Here is a 17,507-nt window from a genome sequence, read left to right on the forward strand (position 1 = left end):
AAAAAAAAAAAAAAATATATATATATATATATATATATATATACACAAACACACACACACACACACACTAGTATACAAGTGATACAAGCCAAAGGGAGATTTGAAGTAATAACTAAGTAAGAATTCTTATACCAGACTTCCAGATGCTGCTTGCTTTTCTGGGTCATGGTAGAACAAGCTTAACACATTTTCAGTAAAACTCCTATTAATCATGTTATTTGATTACCCTGAGGAACAGTGTCCCTTCTGGAGTATGAGAAGAATTAGAAAACAAAGAATAGGAGGAAGATTCAGAAATAATTTCTTCCCTCAAATAATATCTTTCCATAAACTTAAATATGAAGAAATTCAGTAATTTCACCTAAGCTTAATTTTACTTGAGAAATTCCCCCACGGAACCCTGAGAAGCTTCCATAAAATTTCTAAAAGTCAAGCTGGGAAAGGGTCCAGAGTGCCACGGAGCCCACAGAAGAAGCAGGGGATTGAAGTCAGGTGGGATTGGGAACAGAGGCTGCAGGGAGAAGGGACATTCTGTGGTTGACACACATGCCATGCCAGAAGGAACCTTAGAGGCCAGCCTGGGCAGCAGGGGACAGGCGGTGCGGCAGAGTGGTTAGGAACACATTCTGAGGAGTCAATCTGCCTGGGCATGAACCTTCTGATACAGACTAGCTGAGGGAGCTTGGGCAAGTCACTTAAATTTCTCACGTGTAATATAAGGATAATCATAGCACCTAACTAGAAACAGAAATCTAAAGTCAAACATTGAACATCAGAACATACATGCACATTCATGTCTGCTGCTGTTACAAATTTGTGACAAACCTAGTGGCTTACAACAACACAAATGTGCTCTCTTACAGTCCTGTAGATAAGAAATTGGAATTCACTTTCACTGTGCACAAATCAAGATGCCAACAGGGCTGGTTCTCTCTGGGGGCTGTAAGGGGACAATCTGTTTCTTTGCCTTTCATGGCTTCTACAGACCACCTGTGCTCCTTGATTTATAGCTGCTTTAAAGCATTCACTCCAGTCCTGTTTCCATCATCACATGCCTTCTCCTACTGATGTCAAATAAGGATACTGTGACTACACTTACGGCCTACCTGGATAGGCCAGAATAATCTCCCCATCTCAATATCCTTAATTTAATCATATCTGCAAAGCCCTTTTTGTCTTACAAGGTAAAAGGTTCTGGGGATTAGGATGTGGATATCTCTGGGGGGCCATGATTCAGCCTACCACATAAGTAATTAAATAATAAGGTTTAGCTCATAAGAACATCCTATTTATATCATATCTGCTCAACAAAGTTTGGGTCACTGAAGTTATTGAATTGTTTCTATTTAAAAATTCACGGGGCGCCTGGGTGGCGCAGTCGGTTAAGCGTCCGACTTCAGCCAGGTCACGATCTCGCGGTCCGCGAGTTCGAGCCCCGTGTCGGGCTCTGGGCTGATGGCTCGGAGCCTGGGGCCTGTTTCCGATTCTGTGTCTCCCTCTCTCTCTGCCCCTCCCCTGTTCATGCTCTGTCTCTCTCTGTCCCAAAAATAAATAAAAACGTTGAAAAAAAAATTTTTTTTAATAAAAAAAATTAAAAAAAAATAAAAATTCATAGCATCATTTGTGACAACATGGTTGGAGCTACAGAGTATATAATACCAAGTGAAATAAGTCAGTCAGAGAAAGACAAATACCATATGATTTTACTTGTATGTGGTATTTAAGAAACAAAGCAAATGAACAAAGAAAAAAGAGACACCAACCAAGAAGCCGACTCTTAACCATAGAGAACAAACTGATGGTTACCAGAAGGGAGGTGGTGGGGGGATGCATGAAGTAGGTGAAGGGGATTAAGGGTACGCTTATGACGAGCACTGAGTAATGTATAGAACTGTTGAATCACTATCTTGAACTCCTGAAACGAATATACCACTGCACAATTCTATACCAGAATTAAATCAATCAATCAATCAATCAATCAATCAATCAAAATTCACGGCATTCCTGTAAAATGACTATTGTTCCAGAAGTTATCAGTGTTCACTATAATATGTATTGGTTTCTCTACAATTTTCCACACCCTTGCACATCAGGTTGAAGTCAATATGCTATGAACAGAAATTATGATAGCCATTCCATACTGGCTCTTGGAAATGGTCACCTTAATTTATTGCCTAAACTAGGACATAAATAAGGAACAAAAGGAAAAAGGAAATAAAAGGAGAATAAAAGTAAATAAGAGGAAAGTTTCTTAAGCATTATTCCGAATCAACAGGTATACGTTATGACCGCCGCAGGCCAGCCGAGATGAATGGCCACCCTACTTAAAAACCTCTGGGGAAGTCCTCCAGTCCTCTTCCCCTGCAATGGTGATGTTGGAGCCCATGTAGTCCAGACAGAATAGCTACATGTAGAAGGAGAGTCGTCCAACCCTCACTGAACTTTGTTTGAAAAAGAAATGAACCTTTATCGCCACTGAGATTTGGGGTTTATTTGTCAGCACAGCAACCCCTGCCCCATCCTGTCTAAAACACCCATGCTCTAGCAAGTTTGTCCTTCCCTTATAGTATACACGGGGAGAATTCCATCAGAGTGAGGGTTTAACTCCACTTAAAGGTCAGGACTTTGAATCTCAGCAGCAAAGAAAGGCTGTAACTGGGTATCCTGAAGCTGGGCTCCCTCCTGAAGGGCTGTGTTCAGTCTGCTTGTGGGCTTCTGACCTGGGACACAGAAGTGAAAACCCCAGAGTTGGAACAATACTTGGCAAGTCTTGATGCTTTTTTATGAAAGAGATCACTGGGCTTATAGCCTGGAAACTAGAAACAGGAGGCTCTTTTTTAGAACAAAGTCTTAATAAAGAACATGAACTAAAGTTTGCATTTTGCTCCTGGGACTTTGTTGCTTAGAACCAAAGCATGACAAGCTTTGGTAGTTAGTAGCTTCCACTTGCAGTAGCAAACTGGAGGGCAGACCTCTTGTGCATGGTGTGGAAAGAAAAACTGCTCACGCTGACTTCTTTATTCATTTATCAGCATATGCAGCAAGCCGCTGCAAACCACTCTTACACCGTGGCCAACACTCACCAGCAATTTCTGATAGAAAGTCTAACAGAGTTTGCAATTTATGAAGGATTTTCACATTAAATCATTTCACTGAACTCTTTTTAAAATGCCTAAGTTGAGTATTTAGCCTTTGTTTGTCAATATTAGTAAGAGTGTGCTCAGAAGAAGGGGGCAAGGAAAGAGGAAAAGGCCAGATAGGAGGAGGAGGAAGGATGGAAGGAGGTGGAGTGAAAATCCAGTCCTGAGCTTCCCTGAACGTGTGCCAGCGGTATGTGCCGGGTATCGTAGCAGGCACCGTTGACTAATGGTAATTCCATGGCTAAAATAAAATGTGCCGATGTTCATAAGAATGTTTTGGTTCATCAAGGTATAGTTTAACAGCTCTCTGGGGGATTACACCGAGCGAAAAAAATGACACCCCCGAAGGTTACATACTGTATGGTTCCTTTTATATAACATTCTTAAAATGACAAGATTGTAGAAACGGAGACCAGATTAGTAATTGTCAGAAATTAGGGACAGTGGTGGGGGGTAGGAAGTGAGGTATCTATCAGAGGACAAGAGGGGTCCTTGTAGTGACAAAATTGTTCTGTATCCTGACTATTAATGTCAGCATCCTGGTGGTGATATTGCACTACAGTTTTGAAAGATGTTACCACTGGGAAAAAGCTGGCTAAAAGGTACACAGGATCTCTCTATATTATCTCTTATAATTGCAAGTGAATCTATAATTATCTCAAAATAAAAAGTTTAATTAAAAAAGGATGGAAAAATAATATGAATAATACATTTATTAAATGTCTAATTACTCTGTTGAAAATTAGCAAATATTTAGGTAGGCCAAAAGCCACTATTGAAGGTAGTTTCTAATGGTCAAGTAACCCGAGCCTCATTTCACATTATTTAAGGCTGGAAAAGATAAAGACGAGCACAGGGTACTGAATACTTACCAACGGCATTACACTGACACTATTCCAAATGTGTTGCGTGCTTTTCTAATGTGATTCTCCATGAGGAGAATGTACAGACCAGGAACTGAAGCGCACAGATATAAAGTAACTTGCTCACAGCCATACATACAGTCAATAGACGGTGGAACCAAGAATTAAATCATGTTTTTATCCGCTGATACACTGCTTCTGAGACCTTCAGCAGACTGCAACAGACGGGTGACTTGTCCACAAGGGTTCACTCTTCCTACCATACCGTGTTCTCACAGGTGGTTCAGAAAAGAACGTAAAGGCGTTAGCTGCCTGAGATGTAGGCAGAATGAGAGCAAAACTCTCGAATGGCTAGTGTCCAAAGTATTGACGAGGGAAATGGGTAAATTTACACCTGCTCCTTCTTCGCGGATTTATTTTAATATAAAGAACATTTGTGCAGAGAATTTCCAAAACTTGCCAACTGACTCAGCTATATGAGGCAAAGGTCGATACCCTCCTGACATGAAAAGATAATCCCATTGTTAAGGGCACAGTTTGTTAATCAAGAAAAAACCATTTAGCAAAATGAATGAAGTAAATGAAACTAAATGTTTACCTCAGTTTTCAGCACATTGAAAAGCAATAGACAGATTTGCTAATGGGACCCCTGCCTTTCACCTCCTTCGAGGTTCTCCAGAATGACTAAACTTCAGGAAGCCGTCCCTTTGGTTCTGAACTGCTCTTCTATCCTGAATGAAGCCGGGCTTGCTCGATGCAGCAATCTACACACTTCTTGCCACTTAGATGGTAAACACACAATATCAGGTTCGCGATTGTATTTTGGTTTAAATTATATCCAAGTATCATTATACCAGCAAATTGCGCGTCTAACAAGAGTAGGACCAGCACTTTGAGCACAGATAGCACAAAGGCTCTCGGTTCCATGATGAGCGAGAGCATATTTCACCTTGACACTATTGCTGGCAAATCTCTGAGAGATGAGCATTTTGAAAATGCTATAAACAGCTTAGCCTTTTCTTAGCATTTTGAAGAGCACATTAATAGCCTGGCCTTTTCTTAAGGGCTTTCTTTTTCCCTTAGCCAAATTTGACAGCTAGAAGTGAACAGTGAGAGGATGGAATCAAAGTCAGGGCTGTGTTTTAAAAGCAGTGTGGAACTGATGTCATCTGGCATTGTCTTCAAAAGAATGTAAGAATATTAAGTGGATGTCTCATGAACTTAAACACAAAGGAGACTCTTCACTTGAGGACAGAATGATAATGTCTCACAGAAGAAAGATGTAATTCTAGATGCCCATAAAATCTATTCAGACAGCTTTTGGCTGGTAAGAAAAAAAAAAAAGAAGAAGAAAAAGAAAAGAAAAGAAAAGAAAAGAAAATCTGCAACTCTCAACTTAACCAGTTATAATATTAGTAAAATTAAATTTTAAATACTTAGTAAACACCTACCCTAGAATATGTGAAACCTTGAGCCCAATGCTGTAAGCGACATTTTAAAGAGAGTATTGTTATTGCCACCATTTGGAAAGTTATGCTAAAAAGAAACCAAGAGGCACACGATAATGTAATAAAATTAGCTGAAGGAAATTAAATAGCTTAGCATCACCCTCTAGGATTTAACAGCCTAAAAAATGGGAAGTAGAGGCTCTCCCACATAAATTGGGACTATATAACCCCGCCTACGATCCAGAAAAACCTCCCAGATCACTTCAAAGGCTGCTCTGAGAACCCACCTAGGTTATCCTTGGTATAAACACACTCAGCAACTTCAGGACAGTTACTGAGCATCTTTGGGGAGAGTTGCTAATTTTAAAAATTGCCTAAGTGAGTTGCCAGGAGCGGCCTCTGCTCAGAGTAGGAAGAGGCCCACAAAATGGGAGAGCTTTACTGGATGTCGTGGCAGATTGTATTTTCCCAAAATGGTTGCAACAATAGCTCCCGACCCACATGCCCTTCTTATAATTTGATATTAACACTCCTCCCACCAGGAGGTGGAATCTGTCCAATCTTGGATCTGGGTGGATTTGGGACTCGCAGGGAAAAGCCATTATGTAACTTTAAAAGCTAGGGCATAAACAGTGATAGAGCTTCTGCCTGATTCTTTTGGAAGGCTCGTTCTTGAAACCCAGACACCACACTGCGCCAAGGCCCAACCGGGCACACTGAGGTCACGTGTCATGTTCCGTCCCACAGTCCAATCTGCGTTCCCAGCCCCATAGTCAACAGCCAGCGTCAAGCACTAAGCCAAACTCGCCTTTGAGCCTTCGGGGATCCCAGCCCTCGGAAGCTGAATCATCCCCAACCTTCAGGTCTATCCAGCTGATGCCCCAGGTATCATGGAGCGGAGACCAATTGTCCTGTTAGGTCCTTTGCAAACATGTGACCGACATTTTAGTGAAATGGTGGTCGTTTTATGCCACTAAGTTTGGGGTGCTTTGTTATAGAACAACAGTAACTGGAACAATGAAAATGGGAAATGTATGTGGTTAAAAGTGATGCATGCAGCCATTCCTAGCACCGGAATTACCGCAGCTTCCCTTTCAGCCTCTCTTTCGGGAATGTACTCAGAGGCTTCATCTCAGGCATGTTGCCGTTCCACTAGAGCTGCTCCCCTACTTACAAGGGAGCAAGGGAACTAACTGCAAGGGAACTCAGACAGCTCTTAGATGATGATAACAATGTTTTGTTTAGGATTGTGCCTGGCACTGTTCTGAGAGTTTACATGGATTGACTCTTCGAATCCACACAACAAACCTATGAGGTAAGTACTATTTTTATTCTCATTTTACAAATAGGGAAACTGAAGCCTTGAGGTTAAACAACTTTCCCAAGTTTACACAACTAGCAAATATCAGAGCTGGGCTGGGCTTTGGAACCAGGCAGCTGCGCTCGCAAGCAAGCCTGTGCACAAGCCACCGCGTGCACCACTTCCCAAATGCTGACTCTAACTCTCCCTCGATCCAGCCCCTCCCTCTGAAAGGCCAAGAGCACCCAAATTGAAAAAGTGGGACACTGCTGGCTTCAGTGTCACGATAATGGTCTGGGAACAGGCTCTGGAGTCTGCTGGTCTTGGCTGGGACAGTTACCAGCTGTGGTGACTTTGGGCAGGTCTTTTAAGCTCGGTTACCTCTTCCCTCCCCCTCCCCCTTTTATGCAAAACAATCATCCATTTTAAAGCCACAGCTGTTGTCTTCATTAAGCATTAGCCTTACTCCTCCTTTCTAGACTGTCAGCCTCTTTGGGACAAGGACTTTGTCTTTCTCACTTCTGAGTGCTCCAGCGGAGCCAGCATGGCGCCATGTACTCAGCTGCAGCTTGTAACTGAGTTGACTTTAAAAAAAAAAACAAAAAAAAACTATTGTCTTTATTTTTGTATCCAGGGCTTTTGGGACTTGTTCTGTTCTTTCCATTCCCATGAACAAAGCCATAAAATCATGCTCTTACCACTGAGTCTGCTGCCAAAATGAGGACTTGGGTTTACTGCCTCTTCTTTCAAAGGTCTTCCTAATCAGAGGAAAAGGCTTTCAAAGGCACCCTTGATCATGTTTATATCTACCTAAGGATTCTCTACTGCCTTCCGATCATTTTCCAAAGTAATTAAAACTCCTAACCATGGGCCACAGGAGCTTCTACTAACTTGATTTCTTATAGGGAACTATTGGACCCTTCTCAAAAGACACCACAGGGAATTTCTCACCTTCAGAATTATGCCAGGATAATACCAGAATATTAACTGATATTATTACTGAGGGAGGGGTGTCTGGCCCCCAGGCCTCCGTTTTACCCTGTACTGTAATTACTTCTGTATTTGTCTGTTTCTCCTGCTAAACTGAAGGCAGGGACTCTGGTTTTTACTTTTGTATCCCAAAGTCTAGCCCAATGTCTGGCACAGAGAAAGCACTTGACAAATGTCCACTATTCAAATGCATGGACTTGATGAGCTCAGAGTCACTGATAATGTCCAGATTGCAACCCAGGGGGATCTCTGGAAGATGTATCAAGAACAGTCATTGATTTAACAAAGCATTTATTGAACACCTTCATGAGAACCAGCATTGGGCAAGGCAGTGAGAATAGAAATGTAATAAGATCCAATCTTATTATATAAGACCCAATCTGCTCTAGTAGGGGAGACAAATATGGAAGCACATCATTAGAACTTATTTTGGTCAAAACTAAGCACAGAGATCTAAACCATGGGTTTGAGAGACAGTGATAACAAGAAGGCAGTCTGAGTTAGGTTAACAGATTACAAGTGTTATTTCCCATTTAACACGATAACCCAGAAAAAGATAAGATGCTAGCTAGCATTGTGGAATGATCCTCCAGCTGATGGCCAGGGCCATGAAATCATAAGGGGTCATATGGTATAGGTGGCCACATGATAGAATCAATACCCTCAGACATAAAATGAACGATGCTAATGACTAAACTAAGAGAGGTTAATATATCTGACTCTGTGTCTCCCTCTACCTATTCTTCCACCCTCCCTATACTTCTTACCCAAACCTGCCTAAAGATAATGATCATTTTAGTGGCCACCATGTGGTTGATGTCAATATCTAATCATAAACATTAAAAAATGATCATTTTAAGAATCAGAAATAAGAGACCATGTGTACACTAAATTCAACTGTGTGAAAAGGAAGTCACATGATGTACATAAATAATGCAGTGGAAGTCATTAGAACTTAACTGTCATTAAGGATTTTTTTACACTAAATTCAAGCTATATTTAAGAAAACATATTGCATTATTAAACTATTTTATGTGCAGCTGGGGCTTGAGAAACAATGGCAGACATCAGGCCATCCTGGTGCTTTCTCAGAGCAGAAGGAAGGAGTTTCGGGATCTATTATGAGGTAAATTCATGGCTGCCGCAATCCACCAAGCCTCTGGCATGCGGTCAGCTGCCTCGCTAGTACTCTTCTCTTGCCTTGACCGCCGTTGGCATTTTCCACTCCATGTCCAGGAAGGCAAGGGCGGCTAGAAAAAACCCACAAGCAAAGATGCCTGGTTCTCTAACGAACGTATGACTTCTAAATCTCAGCGTGGCCTTCAATCCTCTTGTCCTTGGTCAGCTTCCTCGCTCCTCACACCCAATGACTGTGAATGCTCGAGACCTTCATCTTTCCCTTGGAGACCAGACACTCAGCCTCCTGCCCACCCTACAGGAGGTAAACTCGCCTCCACTTCAAGGAGAGTGTGAAAACCTCCGGGTGTGAACTGCCCCAGTTTCTCCCACCCTTTTCTTATATACTTACTCACACTCCCTCTCACCTAATCTGCCACCTCAAGACCTAGAGAAAGAGGAGTCTTACCTCTGTTCCCAGTCAGTTCTCTCACTTGTGCTGTCAAGGTCTTTATGTTCCCACCCTCTCCCCGAAGGCCCCGCCTCCATCATTTGTCCTTTTCTCTTCTAGAAAGGCAGGCTCCACCCCTGCTAGCTCTCTCCTCTCATCGCAGCCGGTCTCCTACCCCTCCAGACTTCTCACCCAAACCTTCCTGAAGATTCATGTACTGGTGCAACTTTCACTCTCTCACATCTCACTCCTCAATTCCCTGTAGCATATGCTCCCTATTCGAATGAAACATTTTCTGGGTGTAGTTTAGCAAAACATGCAGTTCCTGGATTTAAGCAGAACTGTATTTGACTCCTGCCTCCTCCACTTACAAGGTACAGGATCCTGAACATGCTGCTTAATTTCTTCATTTCTAATGTGGGGATAATAATAGTAACCAACTTCACAGAGTTCTTGTAATATTCAATGACATACTGTATGTAAAACACCGGGCAGTGACTGCACAGGCCATGTGCTCGATAAAACTTGTTGCTAGTAGTAGCATTTGCATTTTAATGATGATTATCATTATTATTCGCCAGGCACTATGCTAGGTCTAGCTAGAAATCCTGAACTAAAAGAACTCCTACCAAATTATGCAGCCAAGAAAAACTAATTTGCAATCTTCTCATACAATGTGTCTTATCTCTCTTGGCTTAGGATCACCTTTTCCACCTTCAAACCAGGATCTGCTCCTAGGAATTTCCTTCCATACTGATTCTGTATGACTCCGGTCAGTTCTGTACACACACACATACACACACACACACACACAAACATGCACACACACATGGTAAATTTATCTGTATCATGTGAACCAACAGGAAAATATTTGATTTAGCCAAACCCAGGAACTTTAACCTATGCTGCTTTTGCAGCAACAGAAGTAACTACACCATGCTCTGAGGGCAGTTGGAACTCAATAATTACTGATGAGCAGACAGTTGTATGTAATGATTTAGTCCTCCCCTTGGTCAGTCACAGCAAGGACAGAAAGCATATTTTTAGCATTATGTTTGAGTCTTACCTGACAACTTGGAAACTGCAATAATTTGAACCTATGTAGGCAAGGGAAGGATCGCTTTGTTGTTGATACACCAGAAATGAAACCTAACGGTCATTTATATCCTGTGATTACTCGCTAAGAAGGTTGGCATGGAGCACTCGTTTTTTTTCTCCATGTTCTTGCTATTCTGTGTTTTTGTCACAGGCTGCGCGTGGCAATATTTGTTTTAATCGGGAAGACGCAGTACAGGCGAAGGCGACTGTAATGCGTATGTTCAGTAAGGAACCGAATTGCACAGCAGGCTCTCATCTCAGTGACAAAAATGGCTTCACTAAGGCATGTAATTTTCTTTGTCTAACAATTTGGTTTTAGGAACAAGCTCTGACACTCCCATGCCCCACCTCCCCCAAGCACTACTAGGTAAGGCTGGCTTTCAGTGAAGGTATTAGCATGGGGTTCAATTGGGGGCCCCTTCTCCTGGACTGGTAGACCCTTTCACTGTGGGGACCTCAAGTCAGGATCCTGCAGGCTGACCTAAGGCCTCCAGGGTTCAATAGTGGTTTACATCCCAGACAAAGAAAATGGTTCCTGGTTCTTTCCTTCTCTCTCTCTCTCTCTCTCTCTCTCTTTTTAAAAGATTTTTCTTAATTAATCTCTACATCCAATGTGGGGCTCAAACTTACAACCCCGAGATCAAGAGGCACAGGCTGCACTGACTGAGCCAGCCAGTAATCTTTAACACGATTACTCTCCCTTTCTATCAATATTTCAAAACAAATTTGCATCATAAACATCTGTTTGAAATTAGTTGACTCAGGGATGAAGAATTCATACATGGAAAGCACGACCATGGTAGGGATGAAAATGATGATGACACCTAAAGAGCTAATAATTACTAAGCATTTATTTATGTGAGGCTCTATTTCTGATACTTAACATATATGATTTCCTTTAGTTCTCACGGTTGTGAAGGGTTGGCATTATTACCCCTGCTTCAAGTATGAGAACACTGAGGCTTAGAGAGGCTAAATAGCTTGTCTAGGGTCACACAACTAATAACACTCAAGGCTAGGATTCCAACCCAGGTCGGTCAGACGCTAAGGCCCGTTAATGCAACAAATCATGTATCTTAAAATTTTTTTTTTTCAACGTTTATTTATTTTTGGGACAGAGAGAGACAGAGCACGAACGGGGGAGAGGCAGAGAAAGAGGGAGACACAGAATCGGAAACAGGCTCCAGGCTCTGAGCCATCAGCCCAGAGCCTGACGCGGGGCCCGAACTCACGGACCGCGAGATCGTGACCTGGCTGAAGTCGGATGCTTAACCGACTGCGCCACCCAGGCGCCCCAATAAATCATGTATCTTAAATAACAGCTCCTTTTTCTGTGACCTGTTTTCAACCACAGTTTGCACAAAATTAGGTTAAACTTGATTTTTATTATAATGTCTCCCATGGTAAATCTATGTATTTCTGTAATACAAAATTAGGTTCCCATTAAAAAAATGGGAAAAGGACATGAATGGCCAAATGAAAAAAAATTAAGGCAAATGTTAAATTTCAGATACTTAAAACTTAGGGGAATTTAATTTAAGAAACAGTAACCAAGCAATACACTGTACTAAGCACTGTAAGTATTCAAAAATTAAGACAGTACTGCTCCTGCTCCAAGAAGCTGATGATCTAGTGGGAGGAACACAGTGTAGGTCTTACCTCAAATGGCATCTCCTAAGAGAGGTCTTCCCAGACCACCTTACCTAACCTGTCGCCCATTCCCGGTTACTTTCTATCACAGGGGTTAGCAAACTTTTTTTTCTGGAAAGGGCAGAAAATAAATAATTTAGGCTTTGTGTGCCATATGGTTTCTGTCAAAACCACCCAACTCTGCTGCTGTAGCTCATAGCAGCTATAGATCATAAACAAACAAATTACCATGCTGTATGCCAATAAAACTTTATTTACGAAACAGGCAGTGGGCCAGATGTAGCTCACAGGCTGTAGTTTGCTGACCCTACTCTAACATATCACTCTTTCTTTCTTTCATAACACTTAAAAAATCTGAAATTACCCTGCTTCTTGATCTATTACTATTATTTTCTCTTTCCCTCCACAAATATGTCAGCTCCAAGAGAGTGAGGTCCTTGCTGCTTGTTCACAGCTGGCTCTCCAGGACCTAGAACGGGGCTCCTGACACATAGACAGTTCACTCTAAATATTGTTGATTGACTAAATGAGTGAGTACTATTTTACAAAAGGAGAAACACTGACTGCCAACAAACATATAAACTATATTTGACCATATTATTAATAAATATAAAATAATTGAAAATGTCTTTTTTTTTTTCAACGTTTATTTATTTTTGGGACAGAGAGAGACAGAGCATGAACAGGGGAGGGGCAGAGAGAGAGGGAGACACAGAATCGGATACAGGCTCCAGGCTCTGAGCCATCAGCCCAGAGCCCGATGCGGGGCTCTAACTCACGGACCACGAGATCGTGACCTGGCTGAAGTCGGATGCTTAACCGACTGCGCCACCCAGGCGCCCCTAAAATGTCTTTTTTTTTTTTTTACTTATCATACCTAGAATGGCTAGAAAAAGAGAAGGAGGAAGACAAGAAAGAGGGAGAAGGGGAAGAGAGAGGGCTAGAAAGAGGAAGAGGGCATGTGTAGATGAATGTGTGGTAAACTGTCCCCCTCAATTACTGCTGATGAGAGTATATATCCAGAAGAATCAAAAGCAGGGCCTCAAACAGATACTTGCACATCCATGTTTATAACAGCATTATTTACAGCAGCCAAAAGATAGAAACAACTCAAATGACCATCCACAAAAGAATGGATAAACAAATGTGGTACATCCACAAAATGGAATATTATTCAGCCTTAAAAAGGGATGAAATGCCGATACATGCTACAACAAGGATGAACTTTGAAAACACTGCTAAAAGGAATCAGCCAGCCACAAAGGAGCAATATTGTATGATTCCATGTAGATAAGGTATCTAGAATAGGCAAGTAGTAGACTAGAAGTAGAAAGTAGAACAGAGATTATCAGGAGCTCAGGGGAGAGAGAATGAGGAGTTATTATTTAATGGGTTCAACATGTCTGCAATGATGAAAATTTCTGGAGATGGATTGGCTGCAGAGCATTATGAATGTACTTAATGCCACTGAAGGGTATACTTAGAAATGGCTAAAAGTGTAAATTGTATATTATATATATATCCTACTATAATAAAAAAGTATGTATACTTTTTTACTCCAAAATCTTGCTCCTAAAGAAGTAATTCTGAGGAGATAATACAGAAGGGTGAAATATGCATATACAAGAATCCACCAACCTCAAGATCCATGAATAAAAATCTAGTTGTATAAATAGAGCCTGACAACAAATACACAAAAGAAACTTTTATGCAGGCTTTAAACATGACAAAGTAGACTTTTCACATAAAAATATCTCCATAGCATTATTGTTAAATGAGAAAAAAAAAAACAAGCTACAAATACATGTACAGTATAATCCCATTGATGTAAAAATTCTAAAGTTTCTCTCTACGTGGAAAACACTTGAGATAGCTTTGAGAATGCCCATAGTTGGTTAGTCTCTGAATAGTACATTTGAAATTATTTTAAAATTATCTTCTTCATAATTCTCTGTACTTGATTTTTTAACAAAGAGTATTTTTAACCAAAATAACATGCTATTATAAACTCATGTTTATCACTTTTTCACATTAATTAAGGAGGGTTAGGCCCTTGATACTCTCATAATAGCTGTTTTCTATATTTCTGTTTCTATAGCAACAATAATACTTGCGAGAGAATCAGATACATTTTTACAAAAGATACGTACCTCAGACAATGGTGTTGTATCTCTATCAGTCAAAAATAGATTTATTATTTCAGAGCAACATTCAATAATCATGTTCTAGAAATAAGAAGACAATATAATGAGGTTGAACTTACTGGTAAACTACTGTATTTTAGTTATAAACTATTTATTCCATTTGTCTTTTTTTTTTTTTTTTTTCATCATCGCCTAACCCTAATTCCCCAGGAGAAAACTTACAGAGACTCAGAGATCACAATTCCTTAAATAATTAAGGTTATTTAAAAAGATACAGGATGATCACAACAGATAAGATTTAATTATGAACAATACATGACTTCATTGTTAAAATTCATATGTTACAGAAGAATAACAAGTGAGGTAATTCACACCGAATTAAGTTTTGGAAAATCACTTTTCTTCTGAGAAGAGAACCCTGAGATGAAGAGATTCAGACTCCAGAGAGGGATTTTAATCAAAGAAGAATAGCCGAGAATTGAGAAAAAAAAAAAATTGAAAAGGTAAATGAAAAGGAAGCAAGAGTTAATATCGTACGTTGTCCATTTTTGATGACACTGCCACAGCCCCTACTGTATGGACACAGCCATGTTTATGTGTGGACATCTGATCTACCCATAAGCAGTGGTGAATCAATCAGATTCTCTAGCATTTCATGTAAGGAAGGGTAAGAGAAGAGAGGTACAGTCAGTACTGACTATATGAGCTGAAGGTCCTGATACGAACTCAGAAAAGGCAGCCATTGGACTAGACGGACGATGCGTAAGAGAAGGAAAAAGAAAAAAGAAAAGATGAGTAAGAGAAGGGAACAGGATGAGTGAGAACTTACACCCCACCCTACGAGTAAGTGCAGGCTTGGCTCCCGACTCACCAGTTCCATTTTCTGTGAGGCCCATTGTGTTTGGTTTCCAGTCCTTATGTATGAGCTTACTTATACGCTGCCACATACTGCCTCCCCCCACACCTACTTTACTTGAGCTAGTGTAAGTAGCCTTTCTTTACAAGGCCGTGGGAGATAAACTATGCCTACTTTGTGATGTGGCCAGCATCCGGCAACAATTCACTTTTATGGGAGCTTTAATAGATAAATGTATCAGCATTCAGAAATATGGAAATGATAAAGTTCCATTAATTTTTATTTTTTAAATAATTTTTTAATGTTTAATTATTTTCCAGAGAGAGAGACAGAGCACTGGCAGGGGAGGGGCAGAGAGAGACAGAGACACAGAATCTGAAGGAGCCTCCAGGCTCCAAGCTGTCAGCACAGAGCCCATTGCAAGGCTCAAACCCACGGACCATGAGATCATGACCTGAGTCGAAGTCAGACACATGACTGACTGAGCCATCCAGGCGCCCCACATTAATTTTTAAATTATGACTGACCAGTGATGATTAAAACCTTAAAATAAAGAAGCAATTCACAGCCCTAAGTCATATTACGCTTAAGTTTTAATAAATGCATGAACATAGAAAAGATCAAATTCCAGAGTTCCAAAGCTATAGTTAATTGAATACAACTTAACAAATATATTCGAGATGCTGTGGAGCACAAAGATGAAGAAACAGACCCTATCCTCACAAAGTGTACAGTGGCTGAGAAGAATAGATTCGTACACATCTAAATAAAATACCAAGTAAAATGTGGTCAGAGCATGGATAGGAATAGGTTACAGGAACCTAGGGGTGGGGGAGAGAGGAATTACAAGGAACAGAGAAGACTTCCTGGAGGGAAGGTCATGAGAACTGAGCCTTAAATGAGTAATAGGATTTCACAGAGAATGGGGACAAGGACATTCCAGGAGAAGGAAGGCATGTAAGCAACAGAACAGTGGATATTCAAGGAACATAAACATATGATATGGTCTTTACTACGGTGTGTATAGGAAGCATGGCAGTATGAGTGAGGAGAAATAAGGCTGGAGAGGTGCACTTATAATAGGACATGTAAAAGTTACGAATTTGAATTTTACTGCATAGGAAATCGAGAGGCACCGGACTAAGGAAACAATGATCCAATTGCTTTAAAAAGATAATTCTGGCTATATTTTAAAGGTGAACTAGACTGAGAAGAGACAAGAGAAAGAGAAATTAGCCAGGAGGTTACTCAAACTGTTTGGATAGGAAGTGATCATGGCTAGAAGTGGGCCAGCTTCAATGGGACCAAAAAAAATGGAGGGCAAGTAGGATACTAGCACTGATCGGGGAATACTGCTTTCCTGTGAGGAACCTCCCAGGTTCTTCATCCACTTTAAGACCGAGGGGATACTCCTTTGTCTCCACACTTACACTTCTCATATTTATCTAATTTCTATATTTTTAATTGAGTTTTCAGGACTGGTTAAAATACATTTCCTTCCTATAGGAAAGGTTTCAATAACAGCCATGATGGGTTACTGTCATGATTTCTTCAAGAGCTATCAAGCAAAATGAGACTGTGTACGTCATTAATCATTTCACATAACAGATGAAGACAGCAATATTACCTGATAAATGCCTTCCACTACCTGTCTCAACATTTATCAAACAGAAATTTCACCTCAACAACATCCTATTTCTTTGGCATTATTTGCAGTAAATCACATAAACACATAGAAAATTGGCTGATTGGATATCAGGTTGTGGGAGGCCTCACATGACCTTTCTACCACAGAAGTGAAGCCTCGAGCTCATCAGCCCAGGCAGAAAGCTGCCAGAGGTGTGTGGGTGTGTGGTTGGCAGGGGGCTGGAAGGGCACAGAGTGACCCTTGTTCAATCTTTGCCATTTCTCCCTTAAAAAGGAGCATCTATTGATTCTATGGAGAATGGTTTACTGAGTTACTTCAAAAATAACCATGCCAACTCTGACTTAGTTGAAATCCTCATCTTCTTTCACCTACTGTATGGAAAAAACTTCCTAAATTGTTTTCCATCCTCCAAACTCTTGGTTCCCTCATCCCTCCTTCACATGCCACCAGTTTATGTCAGCCAATCACAGAGTAGATCATGAGATGCCCTTCCAGGTGCTGCCCCTCCCCCTAACCCCCACACCCAGCCCTGCCTTTTCATGGCCCTCCCCTACAGAACAAAGTTCACTCGCTATTTATTCATTCAGCACCTACCGTATGCAGCCTAAGTGTCATGAACTGGTAATGAACAAGACAGAAAGAGAGCCCTTAAGGAGCCAATGGATGGTCTAGTGGGAAGAAAAGGAGAGACAGACTCTTACAGCACCATGTGGTGAATCAGAGAGGAGGAGTCACTTAATTCCACCCACCTCTTCAGCCGCATCTCCCACTACATTCACCCTATTCTCCCATCACAACAGACA

The 17,507-nt window shown here is 41.0% G+C and overlaps 1 protein-coding gene across 2 annotated transcripts in view; it reads right to left on the reverse strand.

The window, feature by feature from the left end:
- CFAP54 (cilia and flagella associated protein 54) overlaps nucleotides 1-17,507 on the reverse strand; it is a 292,859-nt gene that overhangs the window by 8,282 nt on the left and 267,070 nt on the right. For both annotated transcript variants that reach the window (XM_040491156.1, XM_040491155.1), the window contains one exon: nucleotides 14,207-14,281. In XM_040491156.1, coding sequence (XP_040347090.1) covers nucleotides 14,207-14,281 — 75 coding nt within the window. The remainder of the gene's footprint in view (nucleotides 1-14,206; nucleotides 14,282-17,507) is intronic.

Source organism: Herpailurus yagouaroundi, unplaced genomic scaffold (genome assembly GCF_014898765.1).
Source record: "Herpailurus yagouaroundi ecotype Mexico unplaced genomic scaffold, PumYag 182, whole genome shotgun sequence".
Classification (NCBI taxonomy): Eukaryota; Metazoa; Chordata; class Mammalia; order Carnivora; family Felidae; genus Herpailurus; species Herpailurus yagouaroundi.